At 36.5% G+C, this 27,060-nt stretch overlaps 1 protein-coding gene across 1 annotated transcript in view; it reads left to right on the forward strand.

Annotated features, from left to right (window-relative positions):
• CPQ (carboxypeptidase Q) overlaps positions 1-27,060 on the forward strand; it is a 523,193-nt gene that overhangs the window by 214,624 nt on the left and 281,509 nt on the right. Inside the window, exon 4 of the mRNA XM_032760098.2 lies at positions 18,010-18,217. Coding sequence (XP_032615989.1) covers positions 18,010-18,217 — 208 coding nt within the window. The remainder of the gene's footprint in view (positions 1-18,009; positions 18,218-27,060) is intronic.

Here is a 27,060-nt window from a genome sequence, read left to right on the forward strand (position 1 = left end):
TATCTCATGCCTTGTGCCCAGCGGGACCCTTCCTGGTGTGTACGGTCGATATGCTACCCTGTGGGGGGTGGCTATTTATTGAATTCCTATTCCACTCAACTTCAGTTTATCTGACTTTGGAGGGGTTGCAACACGGCCTTGCCTCTTAAGCTGAGCTTTCTTTGGAATTGCTATGTGACTGGTTCTTCGACAGACTTAGTTAGAAATTCAGATGATATTGATTTAAAATAGACCCATGGGGTTTGAGAGCAGAGAGAGCACAGATGAGAAGGAGAGGTTAAATAACTCAAGTTGTCAGTACTAAATTCATTATCCCCTGTTAACAGGCATAATAATGAAAATAATAATGTCTAACTTTTTCACTCCATTCACTCATTTATTCATGAAATATTTATTAAGTGCCTATGTACTAGAGTGTATACTAAATGCTAGACATATATAGTTAAATAGATAAACCATGCCTGTCTTAGGGAGTAAGGTGGAGAGCCTGAGGGTGGCATATACGTTAGTCTGGCATATAATCTCAACAAGCTTTTGGAAAGATGAAATTGTTTTCCTTAGGGGCAGAAATTGCATTTGTTTTGATCACAGATGTAGCCTACCTCCATTGCCTGTCACAGAACCTGGCTCAGCTAAGTACCCAATAGATGTTTTTTGAATTGGCTTAATATTTCTAATTGCATGATTAAGTGGCCAGAATCAGTTAATTTAACCCATGAGTCCTTTTCACTCCTTTTACAGAGCTAGAAACTTTTTGTTGCCAGTGAACCTGGTAACCAAACATTTAAATTCTGGTAATTGGTAAATATGCCTTGTCACAGGTTTGTTGAATGATTTATTTTTCATAAAAGCAGGAGGTTCATTACAAGCTCAGCAAATCTGTTGGCAGTTTTAAGACATTATACCAGGTAGTTTAGGGCAATTTCTGGGCGAATGAGACCCTTTAGATTATATAATATTCTTGCAAGGCAACTAGGAAAAACAGTTTTTAAAATCATGTCTATTTTGCTATATTTAAAAGCAGAAATTATCTTATTATGGAGAATTGATTAAATATTTGATAGCATTTTTATATGATTTAACATATTTATAGGTGTTAATTTCTCACAAAATTTAAGTTATAGCTCTAAGTGTAGAATTAATAGTTTCCCTTTGATTACAGTTTTTTTTGGTGTTAACTTTCATCTATTTTTGGATGATTTGACTTACCCTTCCTTTTTAAAATTCAAACTCTAATTTAAGTCTATACGTCACCATAGTGTTTATGAAGTGAATTAAATCTTACAGAATGTTCCAGTGCAATCTGAAACTACAGCAAGTACTTGAGATTTTATGTCTGAAAAGTGTTTTAATCAGTGATGGATTTGGAATTATTGCAGCTGATTCCTGAATTCTTAGGCCTAGGCCTTAGGAACACACTATCCAGATGTTTATAAAATGCCATTTTACCAATGTCCTGTTTATACTTTGACTTCGTGTTTCAAAAAAAAATACATTTGCCTACTTCAAAGTACCAGATGAAAGTATTTTACATCAACTAAATACTGCATTTGAGCTGCCCAACAGTCCCTAACCCTGACTCCTTCTGCCTTAAAGTCATTTATTTCCCATCATCACCTATTTTCTCGAAGACATGTGAGAAGAATACAGCCTGTATTGTGGCATTTTGTGTGAATGTTAAGTTCTTGGCAATGTTTCTTACACCTTCCCTAGCTCGTCTATTTTCCCTAAAAAGTATTCTCTTTTTGAAAGAAAAATTTAATTTATCAATTTCTTAAACCAGATCATTAATTAAAACTGCAAAATGAAGGAAGGAACACCCACTAATTCTTCAAAGCTCAGCAACAGAGTCAAATCCTTTGAAGATCTGTCTGCTTAACTCATCACTATTAATCAGTTTAAGACTATTTAGAAAAGGTACTAAGAGAAAGAAATGAATAAAAATAGGTGAATAAGGCAATATTAAGCTGACACTTTATAGTCTGGTTGGTAGAGTAAAAAAGCAGTCGAACTTAACAGCTTTTTTAAAAAATTAAGAATGTTAGATAGGTTGATGTTATTTTTATTATAATAAATGTAATATTTACTCTTTTTGCAAACTTGGAAAATGTAGAAAAGTCAAGAAGAACATAACATTCATCCATGATCCCACCACCCAGACAAAACCACATTTACCTTTTCCCCTATTTTTAAGTCATTTTTTGCTACATAATTAATCAATTTGCATAAATACAAAATTGAGGTAACGGTATATGCACAATTTTGAGACATGTTTTAATCACTTTCTTGTGGCATTAAATATTCTTCAAAATATGTTTTTAGTGGCTGCAGAGTTATGTTATGACTTTCTCATCCTTTAGTTGGTCTTTAGTGTGTTTTTATAGTGTCCAGTTTCAGTCTCATGTTGATCTCCTTCCACCCTTTGTCTTCACTGAGTCACTCTTGGCTCACTACGGTAATCATTAGCACTGGTTTCTAGATATTTCTGGCTCTTCACCTGCACATAAAACAGGGCTGTACATCTCAGTCCCTTGGAATTTGGGTGAGGACATGTGACTTTTTCTAACCAATGAGATGTGAGTAGAGCATTTAATTACTGATGAGAGAGACCTTTCAGAGTGCTGTCTTCTTTGCCACAGTGACTGGCAACTTTCCAGAGAGTGGCTGCTCCATTAGCGTGGATCCCAGAGTGAGGTTGAGGCCAACATAAACACCTAACTGGGCTGGGATGGATAGGTAATGGAGAAGAAAACGAAACTTTGTTTTAGTGAGTGAAATCTTAGGGGCTGTTTGTTATCAGTGAATAAGTTTGCCTGTCTTAACTGATACACCAATCATTTGTATCTAGATTGGGAATCTAATTTAGACCTTGTGGTCATCTTATAGACCACGTTCACCTTCACATCTGTAAATTGTGTGGCAAGTCATCGTATACACTTTCTCAAACAATTGGGGAATCTTTGCCCCTATGCATCTGTTTTCAGGGTGTTTCTTTAGCTGACTTCAGGCATATTCAATAACTCATATTATATACGTACATAAACACTCATACCTTCATTCTCACAATGTTTATGATTAGCCTTGTTCATACTTTTCTGTTGCCTAGGAAAATGTCAATAGAAATTTTAAAGTAAAGACTGATTTTTTTAAAGCATAAACTTTGTAGTTATATGAAAATGAGAAAATTCATAAAGAAAAAATCCTGTCATTTCCCCTGCCATTCAAACCTATTTTTATTATCCCATATTTCCTCTATTCCCTGTGTATAAAACTTTATATTGCTTATCATAGTTTACATACAACTTGACATTTTCTATATATATCAAAAATTTTCATGTTTTTCCTACACTTCATAATTAACATTTTAATGGCTGCAAAATATTCCACTGAAATTGAACACCGTAATTTATACTACAATGTCCATATTACTGGTTTTTTAGTTTGCTGCAATTTTTTTGAAATTCTGTTGGAATAAATAATTTTTAGAGCATTTTAAAACAAATATACTAGAATGTATAAATCTAATCAGTATTATCATATAAATAACTTCTAAGTCTAAACACATATTCTAGTGCAGATTCCATTGATATAAACATTTCTAATCTCTTTTAAAATGGTCTTTATGGCCAATTGATAAGCTACAAATTAAAAATTAGTCTTATTATTTTATAATATATCTTGATTTGGACCCCAAATCATTCATTCATTTTGTTAATCATATTTTGGTTGTTTTCAAAAATTAATTCTAATTTTAAAGCACCAAATTTTGCCTTCATTTAGACCATTTGGAAGGCTGCCAAATGCTCTGAAGGCAATTTCAGAGGAAAAGTTCCAAAACTGTTAACAGCACTGGGCAATTGCTGCAATAACTGTGCAGCCTACCACAGTGATGGTTTTAGAGAAAAAAACACTCCATTTTAAATGTGAGTTTGGATAGATTTGTTACTGTAATCATTAAATCCACAACTCTATAGTCACACTGGCATGGATCTAATATTGTTCAAAATAAATGCCAGTTGCTTGATGGCAGGGACTGATTCTTTCATGGCATCTACGTTAGTGTCTTGCACATAGTAAGTACTTAGGTATATTTGTGATCGAGTCTGTGAAAGTGATCCCTGTTGAGATCACACTTTTTCCATTGACAAGGACGTATCTTTGAATAAATCCTTTCTGCTGGTGAAGTCTTGAAGTGTCCAGCACTCTAGACTTACAGCATTAGCATCATGTGGGAATTTGTTAGAAGTGAAAGTTCCCTGGCCTCACCCTGGACCTACTAAATCAGAAATTCTAGAGGTTGGGCCAGCAATCTGTTTTAGCAAGACTTCCATGTTATTCTGACACATAATAACTAAATGGTGAAGTTAGCCTGAAGAAAAACTGAAAATAAAGGTCAAAGAGATGATTCTATAATGAAAGAAAGTTGGTGTTAGAAGCCACAGACTAGCAAAATTCAATAAACATCTTCAGAGCACCTACTGTGGTCCAGAAATTGAGCTTGTAGATACTAGGTACGCAAAAGCAAAATAGTGTCTATACAGAAGACATAAATGTGTGTAAATGGGTATAAAATAAATTCAATGCTGAGTGATACTTCGGTATAGAAGAACATGCAAAATATGGGTGGTGATGATCATAACTACCATTTATAAATCATATGTTGTCCGTCAGGCACAGTACAATGCTTTATATATATTATTTTTTTCGGTATGATTATCAGAAGGAATATAAAGATTAAAAGGTGCTGCATTACTTAAATAGGTTCCCTTAAACCTGGAAAGAATAAAAGCCTGGTCACAAAGTTCATTTCTTGCCCAGAGCACTTGACCCATTCAGGGACCCTGTGTTTGTCAGTTCACTTCAGAAATGAGTATATTGGCACCTATCTCAGAATTGATATACAGATTAAATACGGTCATGGATGAAATTATTTAGCTCACTATATATCATCAATGTTCATTAGATAGTAATCATTTTTATTGCTACTAATAGTAATCATCATCATCATTAGAGGGGTGAGCGGCAATATAAGATAGATTCTATAGAGGTTAAAAGCATGACTCCAGCCAGATTGCCAGGATTCAATTATGTCTTTGTCAGCTTCTAGCTGTGAGACCATGGGCTTAGCCTCTCTGTTTCAATTTTGTCATCTGTACAATGGGGACAGTAAGAGTCCTTCACAGGGTTGTAATAACTGGTAAATGAATTAATGTGTGAAAAGCACACAGCACACTGGCAGGCACAGGGCAAATGCTCAGTAAGTGCTAGCTTGGAGTGTTCTGTCAAAAAACCTAACATCTCTTTGTGGTATTTTGTGATTTTTGACAGAATGGTGTATGCTTTAGGCATCTATGGAACAAAAATATCACCCTTCCTTAAATCTGTGGCATTCAGAGATCACTACATATTTGAATAAAGGCCTTTCTGTGGTGTCTAACAGGAAGAAGAAAACCACTGATACCAAACTAAGGTTTAAAAAAGGCCAAGGGGAAGAAAATTTTAAATCAGAAGTCATCCATTCTTATTTCATGGAAATACGTTATTTAAGCAAATATACTGATAATGATGCACAGATGCTGTTTGTATATATTACTTTCCTCCTTTGAATTCACTAAGTACTGATTTCTTTTTTTTTTTTATTATACTTTAGGTTTTAGGGTACATGTGCACAATGTGCAGGTTTGTTACATATGTATCCATGTGCCATGTTGATTTCCTGCACCCATTAGCTCGTCATTTAGCATTAGGTATATCTCCTAATGCTGTCCCCGCCCCCCCCACCCCCCACCCCACAACAGTCCCTGGAGTGTGATGTTCCCCTTCCTGTGTCCATGAGTTCTCATTGTTCAATTCCCACCGGTGAGTGAGAGAACATGCGGTGTTTGGTTTTTTGTCCTTGCGATAGTTTACTGAGAATGATGTTTTCCAGTTTCATCCATGTCCCTACAAAGGACACGAACTCATCATTTTTTATGGCTGCATAGTATTCCATGGTGTATATGTGCCACATTTTCTTAATCCAGTCTATCGTTGTTGGACATTTGGGTTGGTTCCAAGTCTTTGCTATTGTGAATAGTGCCGCAATAAACATACGTGTGCATGTGTCTTTATAGCAGCATGATTTGTAGTCCTTTGGGTATATACCCAGTAATGGGATGGCTGGGTCAAATGGTATTTCTAGTTCGAGATCCCTGAGGAATCGCCACACTGACTTCCACAATGGTTGAACTAGTTTACAGTCCCACCAACAGTGTCAAAGTGTTCCTATTTCTCCACATCCTCTCCAGCACCTGTTGTTTCCTGATTTTTTAATGATGGCCATTCTAACTGGTGTGAGATGGTATTCTCACTGTGGTTTTGATTTGCATTTCTGTGATGGCCAGTGATGATGAGCATTTCTTCATGTGTTTTCTGGCTGCATAAATGTCTTCTTTTGAGAAGTGTCTGTTCATGTCCTTTGCCCACTTTTTCATGGGGTTGTTTGTTTTCTTCTTGTAAATTTGTTTGAGTTCATTGTAGATTGTGGATATTAGCCCTTTGTCAGATGAGTAGGTTGCAAAAATTTTCTCCCATTCTGTAGGTTGCCTGTTCACTCTGATGGTAGTTTCTTTTGCTGTGCAGAAGCTCTTTAGTTTAATGAGATCCCATTTGTCAATTTTGGCTTTTGTTGCCATTGCTTTTGGTGTTTTAGACATGAAGTCCTTGCCCACGCCTATGTCCTGAATGGTATTGCTTGCGTCGGTGTTTTCTTGTAGGATTTTAATGGTTTTAGGTCTAACATTTAAGTCTTTAATCCATCTTTGAATTAATTTTTGTATAAGGTGTAAGGAAGGGATCCAGTTTCAGCTTTCTACATATGGCTAGCCAGTTTTCCCAGCACCATTTATTAAATAGGGAATCCTTTCCCCATTTCTTGTTTTTGTCAGGTTTGTCAAAGATCAAATAGTTGTAGATATGCGGCATCATTTCTGAGGGCTCTGTTCTGTTCCATTGATCTATATCTCTGTTGTGGTACCAGTACCATGCTGTTTTGGTTACTGTAGCCTTGTAGTATAGTTTGAAGAAGTCGAATCTCTGAATAGACCAATAACAGGTTCTGAAATTGTGGCAATAATCAATAGCTTACCAACCAAAAAGAGTCCAGGACCTGATGGATTCACAGCTGAATTCTACCAGAGGTACAAGGAGGAACTGGTACCATTCCTTCTGAAACTATTCCAATCGATAGAAAAAGAGGGAATCCTCCCTAACACATTTTATGAAGCCAGCATCATCCTGATACCAAAGCCAGGCAGAGACACAACCAAAAAAGAGAATTTCAGACCAATATCCTTGATGAACATTGATGCAAAAATCCTCAATAAAATACTGGCAAACCGAATCCAGCAGCACATCAAAAAGCTTATACACCATGATCAAGTGGGCTTCATCCCTGGGATGCAAGGCTGGTTCAACATATGCAAATCAATAAATGTAATCCAGCATATAAACAGAACCAAAGACAAAAACCACATGATTATCTCAATAGATGCAGAAAAGGCTTTTGACAAAATTCAACAACCCTTCATGCTAAAAACTCTCAATAAATTAGGTATTGATGGGACGTATCTCAAAATAATAAGAGCTAGATATGACAAACCCACAGCCAATATCATACTGAATGGGCAAAAACTGGAAGCATTCCCTCTGAAAACTGGCACAAGACAGGGATGCCCTCTCTCACCGCTCCTATTCAACATAGTGCTGGAAGTTCTGGCCAGAGCAATCAGGCAGGAGAAGGAAATAAAGGGTATTCAATTAGGAAAAGAGGAAGTCAAATTGTCCCTGTTTGCAGATGACATGATTGTATATCTAGAAAACCCCATTGTCTCAGCCCAAAATCTCCTTAAGCTGATTAGCAACTTCAGCAAAGTCTCAGGATACAAAATTAATGTACAAAAATCACAAGCATTCTTGTACACCAATAACAGACAAACAGAGAGCCAAATCATGAGTGAACTCCCATTCACAATTGCTTCAAAGAGAATAAAATACCTAGGAATTCAACTTACAAGGGATGTGAAGGACCTCTTCAAGGAGAACTACAGACCACTGCTCAATGAAATCAAAGAGGATACAAACAAATGGAAGAACATTCCATGCTCATGGGTTGGAAGAATCAATATCATGAAAATGGCCATACTGCCCAAAGTAATTTATAGATTCAATGCCATCCCCATCAAGCTACCAATGACTTTCTTCACAGAATTGGAAAAAACTACTTTAAAGTTCATATGGAACCAAAAAAGAGCCCGCATTGCCAAGTCAATCCTAAGCCAAAAGAACAAAGCTGGAGGCATCACGCTACCTGACTTCAAGTACTGATTTCTTATTGGCGCCAGAGATCTTCAGAATTAGTTCTGTCCCCTTCTGTATCATTGTTTGAGACAAATATCTCATATACAACTTTTCTAAAGATTAGAAGACTAAAATATGTGTCTATTGCCTCAAAGGCAGAGAAGATGTACACAAATGTGAATAAACAGTTAAAATATTAACAGATGTATTGGAAGAGTCCTTGAATACACATGTGATTGATATCAAGAAAACATTAGCTTTGTAATTCTGCCTAGATCGAACACTAATGGGCTGGCACTACAGAAAGATTCAGCTGCAAGTATTTCATGTGACTGATGGTGTAAGGCAAAAACATTTCAGTAGATATCTTTCTAATAATTTGCCACAGGTGCTCAAATGCCTGGGAGCTAGAATTTCAAGGATTCAAATTGCTACTGTGATAGCTTCAGGCTTTGCTTCCAGGTTTTTTTTTTTTTTTTTAAGCAGGCTGTGGCACATGTTTTTAAGAATTTAAGTCTTAAGAATTTATTGGTAATGCTGCAGTTTTCTTGATTACAGTTTAAGAGGGTGACTGTAGTTTCTCAAAGAACCTAATGAATATGAACTCAATTTACATCACTGCAAACCATGTTTGATCTCTATCCTGTGTGTACTGTGTTCAGTTATTTTCTTTGAACTTAACATTATTTCATCTATGTTTCTATGTATTGCTTTCGACCCATTTACGTGTCATAGATGTCTTCTCTTTTGCCACTTCCTCTCCTGAAGTTTCTCTCCTGGGTTTCTTCTACAGTTCAACATATATAGAGAGATGCAGAGAACATCTTATTACAAATTATTTTTTCTTTTTTTATGATATTGCTGAGGAGTTTGTTCTCCAAAACAAAATAACCAAAACAGGATCAGAATTTTTATAGGTTTGCTGCATTTTGGGAGATCACACTCTAGAAAGATCAAACTAATTTAAGTGCCACCAGCATCGGATATACAGATTGATCATCCCTTATCCAAAATACTTAGGATCAGAAATGTTTTGGATTTGCATTTCTCTGATGGCCAGTGATGATGAGCATTTTTTCATGTGTTTTTTGGCTGCATAAATGTCTTCTTTTGAGAAGTGTCTGTTCATGTCCTTCACCCACTTTTTGATGGGGTTGTTTTTTTCTTGTAAATTTGTTTGAGTTCATTGTAGATTCTGGATATTAGCCACAATGAGATACCATCTCACACCAGTTAGAATGGCCATCATTAAAAAGTCAGGAAACAACAGGTGCTGGAGAGGATGTGGAGAAATAGGAACACTTTGACACTGTTGGTGGGACTGTAAACTAGTTCAAACATTGTGGAAGTCAGTGTGGTGATTCCTCAGGGATCTAGAACTAGAAATACCATTTGACCCAGCCATCCCATTACTGGGTATATACCCAAAGGATTATAAATCATGCTGCTATAAAGACACATGCACACGTATGTTCATTGTGGCACTATTCACAATAGCAAAGAGTTGGAACCAACCCAAATGTCCAACAACGATAGACTGGATTAAGAAAATGTGGCACATATACACCATGGAATACTAGGCAGCCATAAAAATGATGAGTTCATATCGTTTGTAGGGACATGGATGAAACTGGAAATCATCATTCTCGGTAAACTATCGCAAGGACAAAAAACCAAACACTGCATGTTCTCACTCATAGGTGGGAATTGAACAGTGAGAACTCATGGACACAGGAAGGGGAACATCACACTCCAGGGACTGTTGTGGGGTGGGGGGAGGGGGGAGGGACAGCATTAGGAGATATACCTAATGCTAAATGATGAGTTAATGGGTGCAGCAAAACAACATGGCACATGGATACATATGTAACAAACCTGCACATTGTGCACATGTACCCTAAAACCTGAAGTATAATAATAAAAACAAAAGAAATGTTTTATATTTTGAATTTTTTCAGATTTTGGAATACTTACATGTACATAATGAGATATCATAGGGATGGGACCCAAGTCTTAAACATACAGTTCACTTGTGTTTGAGATACACCTTATACACATAACCTAAAGGTAATTTTATGAAATATTTCTTGATAATTCTGTGCATGAAACAAAATTTTAACTGCATTTTGACTGCCACTGGCTGCAGAAGTCGTGTGGAATTTTCCATTTGTGGCGTCATGTTGGTGCTCAAAAAGTTTCAGAGCATTTTGGATTTTGGATTTTGGGATTAGGGATGCTTAAACTGTATGTATAATTTTCCCATAGTTTACACGGTACCAGATTTTATTATAATTTAGGTGTGTAATAACTTCTTACAGTAATTTTTATTTAGATTTACTTAGTTGTTAGGAAGTTATATATCTGTGAGAGAAAATGCTTAATATTTATAATTTGAAAATATATAATGCACTGATTTATCATTTTGGTCATGGCAAACACTGGGATATATTTGTCCGCAAATAAAAGAAAATTCGACTAATGGTGGTTGTATTAGTCAGGATTATCCAGAGAAACAAAACCAATAGGATGTGCAAGTAAGCAGAAATTGTAACATACAGTAGAATTAAATCGGAAAGGAAACAAGGAAACTCATATATTTTGTGATGTTTACTATGGGTTACAGAATGTACAGTAAACACAAAGCTAATATTTGTCCAATACTTTCTAGCTCACAAAACATTAAGTGTAAAATTTTAGCTATTTTAAATTTTCTTTTATCTTTATTTCACAGGCACTTACCTCTTGTATCTTTGAATCTTCTTTATATTTTTATGTTTAAGAGAAAAAAGCCAAAAGTTCTTCCTGTATGGTGTGGATGTTAAATACCAAACAGTTTTATTCCCCTTAACATTTTGACCATCGTCCTTCTTTCTTGCACTCTTGCGGAGTCGGCTGCTTTCCTCTACTTCGGGAGAAGCTACGTTTTTCTGACACTGTAATGGTGTTCTTCTGAGATTTGCGGATGAACATACGATATCAAACATATCGGTTGAGTTTTGTTCATGTGGAGTCTGTCATCAATATGGAATAGAGTTCAATAATTTGACTTTTTCTTGCCTCTCTTCTGCCATTTCAAATAAATCATAAAAATTAGAAAGGAAATTTAGTCCCATCTCCTCTCTCTTGAGCAGATTTCTTTTCCTTCTCTTTTTTTTTTTTTTGTTTTTAAGCCTGTGGGAGTTGGGAATATTTTAGTGCTCCCACTTTGTGAATTATGGTGTAATTGAAACTTTTGGCTTTTGTGTTATTAATGACAGTTTAAAAGTCTGAGATGGATTTTCTCTTATTGTTGTTAATGACAGTATAAAAGTGTTAGGTAAATTTACTCTTAAAGTGCTAGATTTAAAAAAAATTAATAAAGCCAATTGAAAATTTTCCACGAGTTATTTTAAAGTTGATTTTTAAATCAAATAAACTTTTCTAATAAGCAAAATAAGTGCTCTTTTAATTAGAAGCTTAAAAAAAACTCTGTGGAAACAAAAGACTATAGCTTCAAAAGCTCACAATCTTTACAATTCCCACCTCCAGACCTTTTTTTAAGGAAACATTCCAAGGCTTTAAACTATTTGTGAATAATTTTTATCTTAGTCAATGTGTTATATGCCCCTGCACAGACTTACATATTCTTCATTGAGATACATAATTGTCCTCTTGTTGGATATTTAACCTATAAGCTGACACTCACTTTCAAGGATTGATTTGAGCTTTGCAAATTTTGAAATGCTCAGAAACATAAAGTGCTTGGTATCTTTTATAAGAAGCTAGTCAGAACTGCCTGACCTGAAGGGAGTTTGATTGATGTGTAATAATCAGGTGGGAAATTTAAAACTTATTTATTTAAGCATTGCATTTATTTTATGTAGATCAAAGGAAAATATTCAGCTGGCTTCAAATGATGTCACTTTTCATAAGATACACAAGAAATTTAATGAAATTTGAAAAACTGATTAAGACTTACATTTGTTCATGTTCATTTTATATTTTGGGTATACTATCTTGCAAGCACAAACACCAGCAGGCTTTGCTTTTACACATCTCAGAAGCCAAGTCCATGGAAGTATAAATTTTTAATTAGATACTAGGATTCTCTCCTTAAAGGAAAACTGGAACCTTAGGATTCTTATTTTGATTTTTATAATAGAAGTTCTTTTGGGATATAATTCAGGCACAATAAAATATGCTCTTTTAACTTGCACAACTCTATGGTTTTTAGTATATTCACAGAGTTGTGCAACCACCATCACTACCTAATTTTAGGATATGTCATCATCCCAAAAAGAAATCTCATACCTATTAACATTCCACTCTCCCCTGCCAGTCCTGGGCAACCTAAAATTTACTTTATTGAATTTACATTCTATCTAGATCTGCCTGTTCTGGGCATTTCATATAAATGGAATCTCGCAATATATGGTCTTTTTTGACTAGCTTCTTTCACTTAGAATAATGTTTTCAAGGTTCATCCATGTTGTAGCATGTACTGAATGTCATTTTGTATTGCTGAGTAATATTTCATCATATGGCTATACTGCATTTTGTTTACACATTTGTCATTTGATAGGTATTAAGGTTCTTTCTACCTTTTGACTATTAAAAATAATGCTGCTATGAATATTTGTGTGTAATTTTTCTTCATGTGGGCATATATTTTCATTTCATTATAGTATATACCAAGGAGTAGAATTGCTGGGCCATGTGATAAGTACTTGTTTAACTTTTTGAAGAACTGTCAAATTGTTTTCCAGAGTAACTAGGCCATTTCACATGCAATGTACAAGGATTCAAATTTCTCCACATCCTCCCCAATGCTTGTTTTTATCTCTTTTTGGTAATAGCCATCCTACTAGATGGAAAGTGACATCTCATTGAGGTTTTGATTTGCATTTCCTTTATAGCTAATCATGTTCAGCATCTTTTCATGTAATTATAATCCATTTATATATCTTCTTTGGAGAAATGTCTATTCAAATTATTTTCCCATTATGAAAATGATAATTGGATTTTAAAATTATTGAATTGTTAAAAATCTTTATATATTTTAGATACAAGTGCCTTATCAGATGTATGATTTGTAAAAGTTTTCTCCCATTCTGTGGGTTGCCTTTTTACTTTTTGATGGTGTCCTCTAAAGGACAAAAGTTTAACATTTTGATGGTTCAATTTATCTATTTTTTATTTTGTTGCTTGTGATTTTGGTGGTGTCTCTAAGAAACAATTTCCTTTCCCTAAGTCATGAAGTTTTATAGTTTTAGCTATTACATATAAGGCTATGATTCATTTTGAAATTATTTTGTCTATGGCATGATTTAGGAATGTAACTTTATTCTTTTGCATGTGGATGTCTGGTTTGCCCAGAACCATTTGTTGAAAATACTCTTCTATTCTTGTTGAACTGTCTGAGTATCTTTGTTGAAAATGAATTGGCCATTCCTAGAAGGGTTTATTTCTGGACTCTCAATTCTACTCTATTGGTTTATATATCTGTCCTTATACCAGTACCATGCTATCTTGGTTACTATAGTTTTATGGTAAGTTTTTAAATATGGAAGTATGAGTTCTCCAACTTTGTTCTTTTTGTAAAAGTCTAACTTGTTTTGGTTATTTTGAATGATTTCCATATGAATTTTACAATCAGCTTGTCAATTTCTTTTTTAAAAAAAAGCAGCTGGAATTTTGATAGGGATTGCATTAAATCTGTAAATCAACTTGGGGGGCATTGCCATGTTAACAATATTAAGTATTCTACTTTATAGACATGAACATCTTTCCATTTATTTAGATCTTTAATTTATTTTAACAATATTTTATAGTTTTCAGTGTACAGGTCTCACATGTTGGTTAAATTTATTTGTTCTGTTTTATTGTTTTTATTATGAATTACATGGATTGCTTAGTTAATTTAATTTTCAGATTACTCTTTGCTATTGTTTTGCTTTTGCATCGTTCATTGCTGCTGCACAATTGATTTTTGTATACTGATCTTTTATCTGATAACCTTGATGAACTTCTTAATTAGTTCTAATAGTTTTGTGTGTGTGTGTGTGTGTGTGTGTGTGTGTGTGTGTTCCTTAGGATTTTCTATATGTAAGATCATGTCACTCTTTCTAGAAATTTGGCTTTGATATAAAAAATACATTAATATAAAACTAAAGAATTAGAATAAGATTTTATTAAAAATATTAACTTACTCAAAAAAAGATCATGTCATCTGTGAAAAGAGATACTTTTACTTCTTCTTTTCCAATATGGAATTTTTTAAATTTCTTTGTTCTTATTTGATTCCTCTGGTTAGAATCTCCAGTAAAATGTTTAATAGGAGTGGGGAGACAAACATCCTTGTCTTATTTCTGATCTCAGGGGAAAAGCATTCAGTCTTTCTCCATTACATATGATGTTAGCTGTGGGATATTTGTAGATGCTTTTTATCAGATTGAGGAAGTTCTCTTTCATTAGTTTGATTAGTGATTTTATCCTAAAAAAGTGCTAGATTTTGTGAAATACTTTTTCAGCATCTACTGGGATAATCACGTGGCATTGTCCTTTATTATATTAAAATAGTATATTACATCGATTGATTTTTGGATGTTAAATCAACTTTGTATTCTTGGGATAAATCCCATTTGTTTGTGGTATATAATCCTTTTTATATGTTGCTGGTTCTCTTTGCTGGTATTTTGTTAAGGATATTTTGCATCTATATTTATAAGGGATTTTTGGTCTGTAGTTTTTTTTTCTTGTATTGTGATATCTTTGTCTGGTTCTGATGACAGTAATGGTGGCCTTGTAGAATGAGTTGAGAAGGATTCCCTCCTCTTCTATGTTTTGTAAGAATTTGTAGAGGATTGTTATTAATCTTTAAATCTTATTTAGATTTGTTATGGCTTCCTTGGTAGTTTACCTTTTGCTTTTATAAATTGCAGAAGGGGCTTGTAAATGGGGACAGGAAGGTGGTGTTTGTGCTGATTGGTCCCTTTACAATAATTTTACTACAGTGAAAGTAGAGGATTTTAAATAAAACTGAGTCTTCATTTTGCCTCCTTCTATAAAACAGTGATAGATGCTGCACCATTGGAAGACATGCTTAGTTGCAGAGACAAATTCAAATGTTTTTATATCTTGAATTAAAATTAGAAGATGCCTTTCGGTGCCATCTCCTCAGCTGAGCCATGGGTGCATGCCCGGCTCACTGTCCCCACTTTAAGAAATCTTACCAGTAACCTATAAGTACAAATCTGTCTAGAAACACTACTTAAAAGAGCCTGTTAAGAAGTGTTATACTGACCTTCTCTTGAGTAAGAGCCTGAGAACAAGGAGAGTTTGTTGAATCCCAGACATCACGTAAGGTAATATGAATAATAAATATTTAGATTGTCTTCCTACATGTTGCAAGGTAATTTTTGGTCATTAATCATTCCACTAGCTCAGTGGGAAAAATTAGCACCAAAGAAGTAATAACAACTAATGTTTACTAAGTAATTACTATGTGCCAAACACTGTCTTAAATCCTTTATGTATACTATCTCTTTTATTTTTCATAGCAATATTATGAGGTCAGTGCTAACATTATTCTCCACTTTACAAATGTGGAAATTTAGAAACAAAGAGGTAATCTTAGTTGCAAAGAATGCTGGAGCTGGGGTCTGACCTAGGTTTTGTAACCCAGAACCTGAACCAGAATTTGGAATAGATTATATGCATCCCAGGGATTTAGACTCAGGGTCTCTGTATTCCAAGTTCTGGGTTTGGAAGATAAGTCTTTGTACTCCTTTTGATGAATAATACAATTTGCAGTCCACCTTTTCTTTTCTTTTTTCTTTTTCTTTTTCTTTTTTTTTTTTTTTTTTTTTTTTGAGAGGGAGTCTCGCTCTGTCGCCCAGGCTGGAGTGCAGTGGCATGATCTCGGCTCACTGCAAGCTCCGCCTCCCAGGTTCAAGTGATTCTCCTTCCTCACTACACCTGTAATCTCTGGGGATTACAGGCATGTGCCACCACACCTGGCTAATTTTTCTGTATTTTTAGTGGAGATAGGGTTTCACCATGTTGGCCAGGATGATCTTGATCTCTTGACCTCATGATCTGCCCGCCTCAGCCTCCCAGTGTGCTGGGACTACAGGCATGAGCCACCATGCCCGGCTTGTAGTCTACTTTTTAGAAATGTTCATAGAGGGTATACTCAGATGGTACTAATCACTTGAGATTAGACAGTCTCTGCAGGGATAATTGAATAAGCAAGTTAATAAAATAAATATTTAAAATACATTGAGTGATTAATGTGTTTGAGGGTAAGTGATTTACTTGTGTAATTAATTATTTCTGCTAAATAACTCCATGAAATGGTATTATTATCACTTCCATTTATAGATGACGCCCCTGAAACAAAGATGTGGGTAACTTGCCCTGGGCCAGTTAGCAATAAGCCCAGATTTGAACCCAAGCAGTCTTGTTCCACACCTTCTGTTTTTAACCATTCTACATTGCAGTTTCTCTAAGTAAATAGTCACCTGAAATATGGTTACAACAATACAGTCACATCAAGAATGTAGTTGGAGATAAGAATGCATCATTGTGTTTGTGCATATGGAGACTGGAGCTTTTATAGAAGATAAGCACCAAACTATCATCTGCTGGAGAGAAATGTGTTGTGGGTGAAAGGAGGAGGAAGGCTCTTCTGTAAATATGAGACAAGCTGAAAAAAATATAGAAATATGAAAAGAAAAATCTAATTTTCAAAAGGGAAGTTTTTAGCCTGTGCTTTAACAGAAGATAGGAATAGACTGTGGCATGCACTTGGAAGCTGTGACAGTTTGGTCCTGAGAGCACTGTGGTGTGGGAGGGTTTGGAGCCACACCTCAGGGGTGAAAAGGAACAGTTTGAAATGGCAATTTTAGAAAATGACTTTGATAAGCTCCACTAGTAGATACAGAGGTTGAATCAACAGGTTAATATAGGCTTCAATTATAAGTGTTTCTTGAACTTAAGAAGCATCTAGAAATTAGCAGGAAAATATCTGACCAGTTGGTTGGGATGGTATTTCTCCTTTAGTGCCAAAAGTATAATAGTTTTTTTTTTTTTCTTTTGTGGCAGTAAAATTAAAGGCCTGGATTTATTCAGCAACTTTTCTTCATGAGAATATGAATATATTCCCAGACATTGTTCTACACTTTTCCTGCATGGTGTTCTACCACTAATGTGGAGTTATAGATTTAGACCTCTGTGTTTGGGTGGGAAGAGAGTAGGCCCACTGGCAGGCAGTAACCACAGAACTACATGTATCTGGGCCAGTTTTATTCCAGACATGTGGATCATCTGGTCTGCAGCCTTGACAAACTTCAGAGTTCCCTTGTCTCCTTGTACAGATGTGTGTACCTTTTGATCATGAAGGCACTGTTAATGTCCTTCAGAGTTTGTGTCAATTTGCAACTTTGAAGGATATCCAAATTATCAAATAATTTACATATGATGATTATTAAATTGAAGTTTCTAATTTATTCTTAACAAAAAACAAAAATTACATTCACATCAAAAGCAAATAAATCAATACTTCCCATATTTCCTGTTTACCAGATGCAAACAAAGATAAGTGGAAAGCAAATCTCAATATACAGGTGCTTTCAAAAAAGTCTTTCGGTCTATTTCCACTTTCAAGGTAACCTGGTGGCTTCTTCTCTCAAGTCCTCACACAGGTATTCAGGAATACCAGGATGGCGTGCCCAAGATTCCAACAGCCTGTATTACGGTGGAAGATGCAGAAATGATGTCAAGAATGGCTTCTCGTGGGATCAAAATTGTCATTCAGCTAAAGATGGGGGCAAAGACCTACCCAGATACTGATTCCTTCAACACTGTAGCAGAGATCACTGGGAGCAAATATCCAGAACAGGTGAGTGAAGGAGAAGGCTGGCCTAAGAATACAGTTTCCTGGTCTAGTTTGAGTTATTAGAGATAGTTTGGGAAACAGAGAATGTGAAACCACCTAGATGGTCCTCATAGATTCACTGAAGGCAGAAGCTTTATATATATTTTTTCTTATCAAAATTTTACCATGTTTACCATCTCATACCTGTCAGAATGGGTATTACTAAAAAGTCAAAGAATAATAGATGTTGGTGAGGTTGTGGAGAAAAAGAAACACTTATATGTTGTTGGAGGGACTATAAATTACTTCAACCCCTGTGAAAAGCAGTTTGGAGATTTCTCAAATAACTGAAAATAGAATTAGTGTTTGATCCAGCCATCTCACTACTGTGTATGTAACCAAAGGAAAGTAAATTGTCCTACTAAAATGATACCTGCACTCACATGTTTATTGCAGCACTATTCACAATAGCAAAGACATGGAATCAACCTAGGTGCCCATCAATGGTGGGCTGGATAAAAAACAAATATATGGTCATATATGTACCATGGAATACTACCCAGCCATAGAAAAGAATGAAATCGTGTCCTTTGCAGCAAGATGGGCACAACTGAAGGCCATTATCCTAAGTGAATTAACACAGAAACAAAAACAAAAAGCGTGTTCTCACTTACAAGTGGGAGCTAATCATTGGGTACATATGTACATAAAGACTGGAAGAATAGGCAATGGGGGCTCCAAAATGGGGGAGGGAGAGAGGGAAGCAAGGTTTAAAAAAACTACCTGTTGGGTACTACATTACTCGTTGGGTGACGGGTTCAACTGAAGCCAAAACCTTAGCCTCACACAATATGTCCATATACTCCCTGAATCTAAAGGTTAAAAAATAAAAAATAAAAATTTTACCACATTGACTGAAGAAGAGCAGGAGTAATTGAAGGACAGAATGGTATTCGTGGTGTGGAAATTCAACCTTGGAACAGTTGAGAGTGGTATTTGTCCATATGTGTTGTATTTATTCCATTTGAAGCTAGCCTGGCATTTAAGATAAAACCAATAGTTAATACTTATTGTGTTAATTATCTTATTTAATCCTTTCAAAGCTTAGTGAATTTGGATATATTTTCTGTATTAGTCCATTCTCACATTGCTGTAAAGAAATACCTAAGACTGGGTAATTTATAAGAAAAGAGGTTTAATTGGTTCACAGTTCTGCAGGCTGTACAGGAAGCATGGTGGCATCTGCTTCTGGGAAGGCTTCAGGGAGCTTTCAATCATGGCAGAAAGCAAAGCGGGAGTGAGGTGTCTTACATGGCAGGAGCAGGAGCAAAGGGGAGGGGAGATGCCATACACTTTTAAACAACCAGATCTCATGAGAACTCACTAACACAAGAACAGCACCAAGGGGATGGTGCTAAATCATTCATGAGAAACAGCCTGTATAATCCAATCACCTCTCACCAGGCCTCACCTCCAACATTCGGAATTACAATTCCACATGAGATTTGGGCAGGGACACAGATCTAAATCATATGAAGTTTCTTCATTTTATAGGTGAGAAAACAAACCTAGAAGGAAACTCAATTACCCAAGGTCCACACAACTAGTAGGCAGCTAAGAAGGAATTCAAACCCAGGATCTTGTGAATATTAAACCAAGCTTTAAACCACAGTTTATGTGCAGTTTCCAGAGTTTATGAATTTATCTGCAAATAAAGGGATAGTATGCAAGTAATTAACAGAATTATTGTGAGGACTAGATTAGGTAAGGCACATCAAATAGCTTTGTTGAGTGTTTGGCACATCACAGCTCACTGAATGTAAGTTTCCTTTGTATGGCATCAAGTGTGCAACAAACTCTTTTTATAAGGTTTCTGGTGCAAATCTCATACATTTGTTATTGAAATTCTAAAAATGGAACTTAAAAATGTTATTTAGAAATTTCAGACTTGTATTTTATTTGACAGCATCAGTGGGATGAAGGAAAGGGTAAAGAGTGATGGCATTTGGTGATGGAGAAACAAGTCTTATGCACATGACTTCTCCCAGACTGAGGACTGGGAGACTCAGGACTCAGGACTTCTCCTAGACTTGAGGGCTGTACTGCAGTAAACATTCATTTTAAGCTCAGGACTCTTTTCCCTCTTCTAAAATCATCTGCTTCAAGGACCTGGGCATCAACCAAGGCTTTTGCCACAGGGATGATGGAAAACAAGAACTCAGTAGAATCACAGGGAGTCAGACAGCTGTAGAGAAACTGTGGTTTCAAACAGACAAGCCCAGCCCCTTGTCCCTTTAAGAAACTGATAACAACAGAAGAGCCAAGAGTCTATATTTCAGATGCTAAATAGTCAGATGCCTTAAAGTGTAATCCTTCCCAGGTATTTTCCCCAGTCAGTAGTTCCAGGGTAAAGTTTTGTCATCATCAGGTAGCTAGCCCAGGGCTTGAAGGGTTTAAGATTATAATACTATTGCTGTTTGGGTGAGCAGGCTGGGTGAGCTGGCCTAAGGTTGTGGGCAGGTGGGTGGCAGGGTGAGAGTGAGTTATTGGGATCCTTAGTCTGTAGCAGCTAGGGAGTCTCAGAATCTGAGGCCGAAGTATTTAGGCAGAGGAGTTCTTGAGAGCCAGAGGGCTGAGATAGTGCTGGCTCTGATAGCTTCATGAGGGCCATTAACATCTTCTGGCTAGGAGAGCTTGGGCCTATTTGTCAGCTCAGCCTGACTCATTCTTTTATTTTTTAAAATCAGCTGAATTGAGATATAACTTATATAAAATAAATCAACCAATCTATTGTACAATTTGATGAGTTTGGAAAATGTATAATGTAACCACTAGCACAAATTATAATATATAATATTTCCACCACCCAAAGTTTCCCTTGAGCTCCTTTGTAGTCCATCTCCGACTCTACCACCCTGCCCTGGCAGCCAGTGATCTCCTTTCTAGAGCTATAGTTGTTTTGTTTTTTAAATTATTATTTCATATATAAGTGAAATAATATAATCTGTAGTCATTTTCTGTCAGACTTATTTCACTCAGCATAATGCTTTTGAGATTTATCCATGTTGTTGATTCAGTTGTTTCTTCCTTTATATCCCTGAGTAATATTTCATTGTACAGATATATGACAATTCGTTTATCCATTCAGCAATTTATGGATATGTGGGTGGTTTCTAGTTTTTGATTATTGTGTAAAAAGCTTTTGTAAACATTCTTATACTAGTCTTTCTGTGGACTTAATGTTTTCATTTCTTCTGAGTAAATATCTTGGAGTGGAATTGCTGGACTGGCCTAAATTTAAGTACCCTTCTCTCTGTCAAGATGCTTCACTCTGTATTTTGTCGGGGTAGCACCTTCTCCCAGAAGGTAGATGGACAATTTCAGAGCAATCATGAGATTTAGGATGTTGCCTGGAATTCCAAGAGTTGATCATAAATACTTTGTTACCAAGATGTAAAAGGTAGAAGTTTAACAAAAGTTCTTCCACAAAGAAGCAACAGCATTACTTTCACAGAAAAAAATGAAAATGAGGACAGTAAAGTCAAGTCTGTGGTTGCATTTTGTGGAGGAAATCTGCATTCTAGCTGGCCTGGAACCATGGACATACAGACTTGAAGGCAAGCAAGAAGCATGAAGTCCCTCTGCAGGTATTAAGTTGACTAATGAGCCTGAAAGAGAATGGCCTTATCCCCAATAAATGTCACTTCTTCCATGAAGACTGCTTTGGTAACATTCCCCTCATCCCAACACTTCATGCCACTGTTATAGTGTCATCTCCCAGCAGAACTTGCAAATGCCCTGAGAGCAGGCACTCTGTTCACTCTATTTCCTTTGTTTTCCTTTTTCCCGCCTCTAATGGCTATTTCAGGAACTTGGCATGCAGTGGCTTCTCAACACATGTTTTATTTTGGTAAAATGAAGGAGTAAGTAAGAAAAAAATGGTTGGAGGATGTCACTAATCTTGATCCTCTTTAAATCTAGAAGTTTTACTGCCCTTTTAGAATACCAATTGTTCATTGGCACATTGAACCTCACCGCTGAATGTAGTGCAACATGCCCAAATATGAACACATTGGCTCCCTCATACTTGATTTTTTGTCTTTGTTTCATGTTTCTATTAAATGAGCCATATTTATCTAACAGCAAGGTTATAAAACTTCAAGTCATTTTTCATTCCCTCTCCTTTATCACTGTCCTACAGTCAGGTATCACATCCTATTCAGTCTATTTTCAGCATATTAAAAAAAAATTCTGTTCCTACCTTGCCTTTACTGCTACTACTGCCTTAATTCAGGCCCTCACTATTTGTCCCCTGATTTTTTTCTTCTGGTCTTTTCCATACTTCTTTGCAATGAAGCTCAAAGTTATTTTAATACATTTGATCTCAACATGGTGATTCCCTGCTTTCAGGTCCCTCTCTCCTGTTTCCTATAAGATAAAGGTTTTGATGAAGATAAATGCTGAGGTGAGTGATCAGAGGTGAGCAGAAGACAGAGGAAAAAAGACAGAGAGAGGAGTTAGGGTTAGATAGGAGGCAGTTACAGTAAGAAGAAATTATATGATACCATTCATAAATGAACAGAAAATGAGAATGAAGAAAGGGGAAAAGGAAATGTATGATGGTGAAAAGCAATGTCTGGTGGAGATTCAAGGTCAACTGAGAACTGATCTTTCATAGGCCAGGGAAGGAGTTCAGTTCCAAAGTCTAGCAGACGTTCCTAAAATCATTCATTTTTAAGTTATCAGTAATGCTGGCAGTAACTTAAAAGTTGGTTTTTATAATTTAGGTTGACTAACTTTTTCCTGACAAACCCTTGCTACTTTGCTCCATAGCATACTAAAGAATAGTGGTGCTAAATAACTTATAAAATTAGCTGCAGTGGAAATTATCTCTATAAAAGGAGAAGGTGTGTTGAAATTATCATTATTCTGCCTACAGAATAATGCAAACATCTTCGGAGACTTCAAGGTAGGCAGAGGGGAGGAAAGTGGGTATCTCAGTCTGTTTTATGCTGCTATTGCAGAATATGATAGAATGGGTAATTCATAATGAACAGAAACTAGATCAGAGTTCTGGAGACAGGGAAGTTCAAGAGCATGGCACCAGCATCTTGCAAGGACCTTCATGCTGCATCATCCCATGGCAGAAGGTGGAAGGGCAAGAGATGGTGAGAGCAAGAGAGCAGGAGGGGACCAAACTCTTTTTATGACAAACTCATTTTTGAGATAATTAACCCATTCCTGTGATAATGGTATTAATCCATTCCTGAGGGCAGAACCCTCATGATTTAATTACCTCATATTAGGCCCCACCTTCCAGCAATGTTGCATTGGGGATTAAGTTCTCAACACATGAACTTTTGGGTGACATATGCAAACCATTGCATGCACTAACGCTAGGCAGTGGCTAATAGATATTGTTCAGTGATGACACCCACTATAGCTCCTTACATCTCATCAACCATGCACAGAACCTTAATAAAAGTAAAGCAGTTAGCATGTAAATAATCCTTCTATTTTGGCCCAAAACCCATGTGCAAAATATGGTAAATTTCAGCTTTAGAAAAGTGTATATGTGATTGATAAAGTATCAGTGCATTTCAAAACCCTGTTGCATAACTCATGCATAAGCCTGGACTGAATTAACCACAGGCTTTCAAAAGATGCCAATAGGCCAGGCACAGTGGCTCACACCTGTAATCCCAGGGAGGGTGAGGCGGGCAGATCACGAGGTCAGGAGATGGAGACCATCCTGGCTAATACGGCGAAACCCCATCTCTACTAAAAAATACAAAAAAAGTTATCTGGGCTTGGTGGTGGGCACCTGTAGTCCCAGCTACTTGGGAGGCTGAGGCAGGAGAATGGCATGAACCCAGGAGGTGGAGCTTGCAGTGAGCGGAGACTGCACCACTGCACTCCAGCCTGGTCAACAGAGTGAGACTCCATCTCAAAAAAAAAAAAAAAAAAAAAGCCAATAATGCAAATACTTTATTGGGTTTCACTTTGTGAAAATAGCAGAATAGGGGTGTTATATACCTAAAATCTACCCTCTTTCCAAAAAACTCATGGTGGCACATTCTGGCTCCTCTAAGCCCAGAATTCTCTCTCCACTCTGACTTCCTCAGAAACTGTACTCTTCTGTGATTTGGACATGTTGTGCAGGACCCAGAAGATATTGGACCGTGTGCATGAGTGCACTTCACTGGGGCTAAAGCAGTCCTCTAGAAGCCCTGACATTAGCCTCAGAACTCCATTCTCTCAAGACAGCTTTATCCCTGGGAAATCATGGTATCGTTAAGACCCATCTATGGTTGAGAATAAATCTGAGTAGGTGAAAATGAGTGCTTTTTGATTTCTGAGCTGATACTTCATGGTACTAAAATAGCAGTATTATTTCTACCCCCACTTATTAAGGAACTACTTTGCATTTGAAAATTCAGAGGAAACTTCTTGCCATCTGTGAATAGGTTTTATTTTTTATTAACTCTATAGAGGTTATCCTAACAATCAAAACAGTTTTAGAGGCAGAGACAGAGAGTAGGGATCCCAGAGATTTAGTACAAACTCCATGACTTTCAGATTAGGAAAATTGACCAAGGAGAACTTGTCTAAGGGGACACAGCAAATGTGTGGTACAAACACATCTGTAACATAACTCTAGATTTCTGGACTCCCATTTCTTTTAACCTCTAAGTGATTCCATTATGCCTGAGCATGCCTTAGTTCAATGGTGTCTAAATTTGAGGGCTATACATTGATTCATCCTTACCAAGTCATTTTTATAGGAGAAATTGTACCTTTCTCTCATGCTTTTTCTCCTGACATCTTTTCCCTAAGCACAAAGAGCTCTCATATCTACTGTCCTTTGTTGTCTCAGAGTTTCCTTAGAGCACCCATGAAGGAGTTTCACCTGGGAAAGTCGCCTGTGCTTGATCCATTGATTTTATGTATCCTCCCTCCAAGTCCTCCCTGGGTCATTTCTTTTTAGCTCCTTGTCACTATGGAAGAGGATCTGATGAATGCATCACTTCTGGGGTGTTAATGACTCTTTATGATGCCTTGTTTCCCTGTGCCTCTTTTCACACCCCTTCACTGATCAGCTACTCAGGTCCATCTTTATCAGAGGGCAACAGAAAAAGCCAAAATAGATGCACTACCAATCATATTATATTGTAAAATAAACTTTTTTAGAAATAATTTTAGACTCACAGCTATTGTAAAAATAGTGCAGAAAGTTCAAATGTACACTTTGACCAGGCTAACATGATCAGTGATAACATCTTACGTAACCATAGTACATTAACCTGTTGAGGACACTGGTGAGAGGATACTCCTGAGAGCGAGCTGCTTTCTTGGAAAGCGAGGGCTGCCTTGTGGGCATCTCTGTGTAGCACCCAGTGCAGGATGGACCTGCTCTGACTTTAGCCCCTCTTAGTCTTTTTCCAGTTTTAATTTATGATGCTTTCATGATTTTCCACAAATGAACAAATAAACACAGAGGGCAGGTTGTGCTTGAATTGACCTGACCACAGGACAAACTGATCCTAAACTGGACTCTCTCACCAATAATGGATTCTCTAATGTTGACTCTTGGGGCTGGCCCATTTCTTTTGATCCCCAGCAATTTCCTAGGTCTTATTTTGAGGTTTGCTTAGTAAAGGCAGTATTTTTAAAATGGTAATATATTCATGAATTATTCTGAAGTTATTGTATGGAAAGAAAAGTGTTTGGGATTTTGGAGTGGTTGGCAGTTGATGGTATTCAAACCGATTTTGATAGGGCCTTGATGCAGCGAATTTTTTTTTAACATGCCTTTTTCTTATAGCAGTTATTTTCATGCATTCAAAGAACAAATTCAGTTTTATATGCCAGTATTATTTTAAATATGGTACAGTACCGTGAGGGCTAGTGGGGAACACTGAAATGAAAACTCTAGTTTGTTAACTGAACACTTCACTCTTTCTTTTTTCAGTGTGGGGCAGGATTTCTCAACATCATCTCTGTTGGCTCTTTGGGTCAGATAATTCTTTGTCGTGGGGGGCTGTCCTGTACACTGTGAGGTATTTAGCAACATTCTTGGCCACTAACTGCTAGTATCACTTCCTACCCCACACCACACCTCCTGCAGTCTTGAGCATCAGAAATGTCTCCAGACACTGCCAAATGTCCCTTGGGGGACAAAAGCCACCCCAAGTTGAGAATCGCTGGTGTGGAGTTATGGAAGGAAGACTAGATGGGTGTTGTGAGGCTTTAGTTCTGGTTTTATTTCTGCCACAAATAAGCTAAGTGGCTTAATCTTTCATCTATGGAAGGAGGAACTTTGTCTGAAAAAGCTTGAAGGTCATTGCCAGCCCTAAAATTCCATTATTAAAAAAATACTGAAAGATGAAAAAAATACTTAAAGATGAAATTTGTCATCAGACTAACATCACCATTAAAAGAACTAGAAAAGCAAGAGCAAACACATTCAAAAGCCAGCAGAAGGCTAGAAATAACTAAAATCAGAGCAGAACTGGAGGAAATAGAGACACAAAAAACTCTTCAAAAAATTAATGAATCCAGGAGCTGGTTTTTTGAAAAGATCAACAAAATTGATAGACCGCTAGCAAGACTAATAAAGAAGAAAAGAGAGAAGAATCAAATAGATGCAATAACAAATGAAAAAGGGGATATCACCACCGATCCCACAGAAATACAAACTACCATCAGAGAATGCTACAAACACCTCTATGCAAATAAACTAGAAAATCTAGAAGAAATGGATAAATTCCTCGACACATACACCCTCCCAAGACTAAACCAGGAAGAAGTTGAATCTCTGAATAGACCAATAACAGGCTCTGAAATTGTGGCAATAATCAATAGCT

This window comes from Hylobates moloch, unplaced genomic scaffold (genome assembly GCF_009828535.3).
Source record: "Hylobates moloch isolate HMO894 unplaced genomic scaffold, HMol_V3 SCAFFOLD_9, whole genome shotgun sequence".
Lineage (NCBI taxonomy): Eukaryota > Metazoa > Chordata > Mammalia > Primates > Hylobatidae > Hylobates > Hylobates moloch.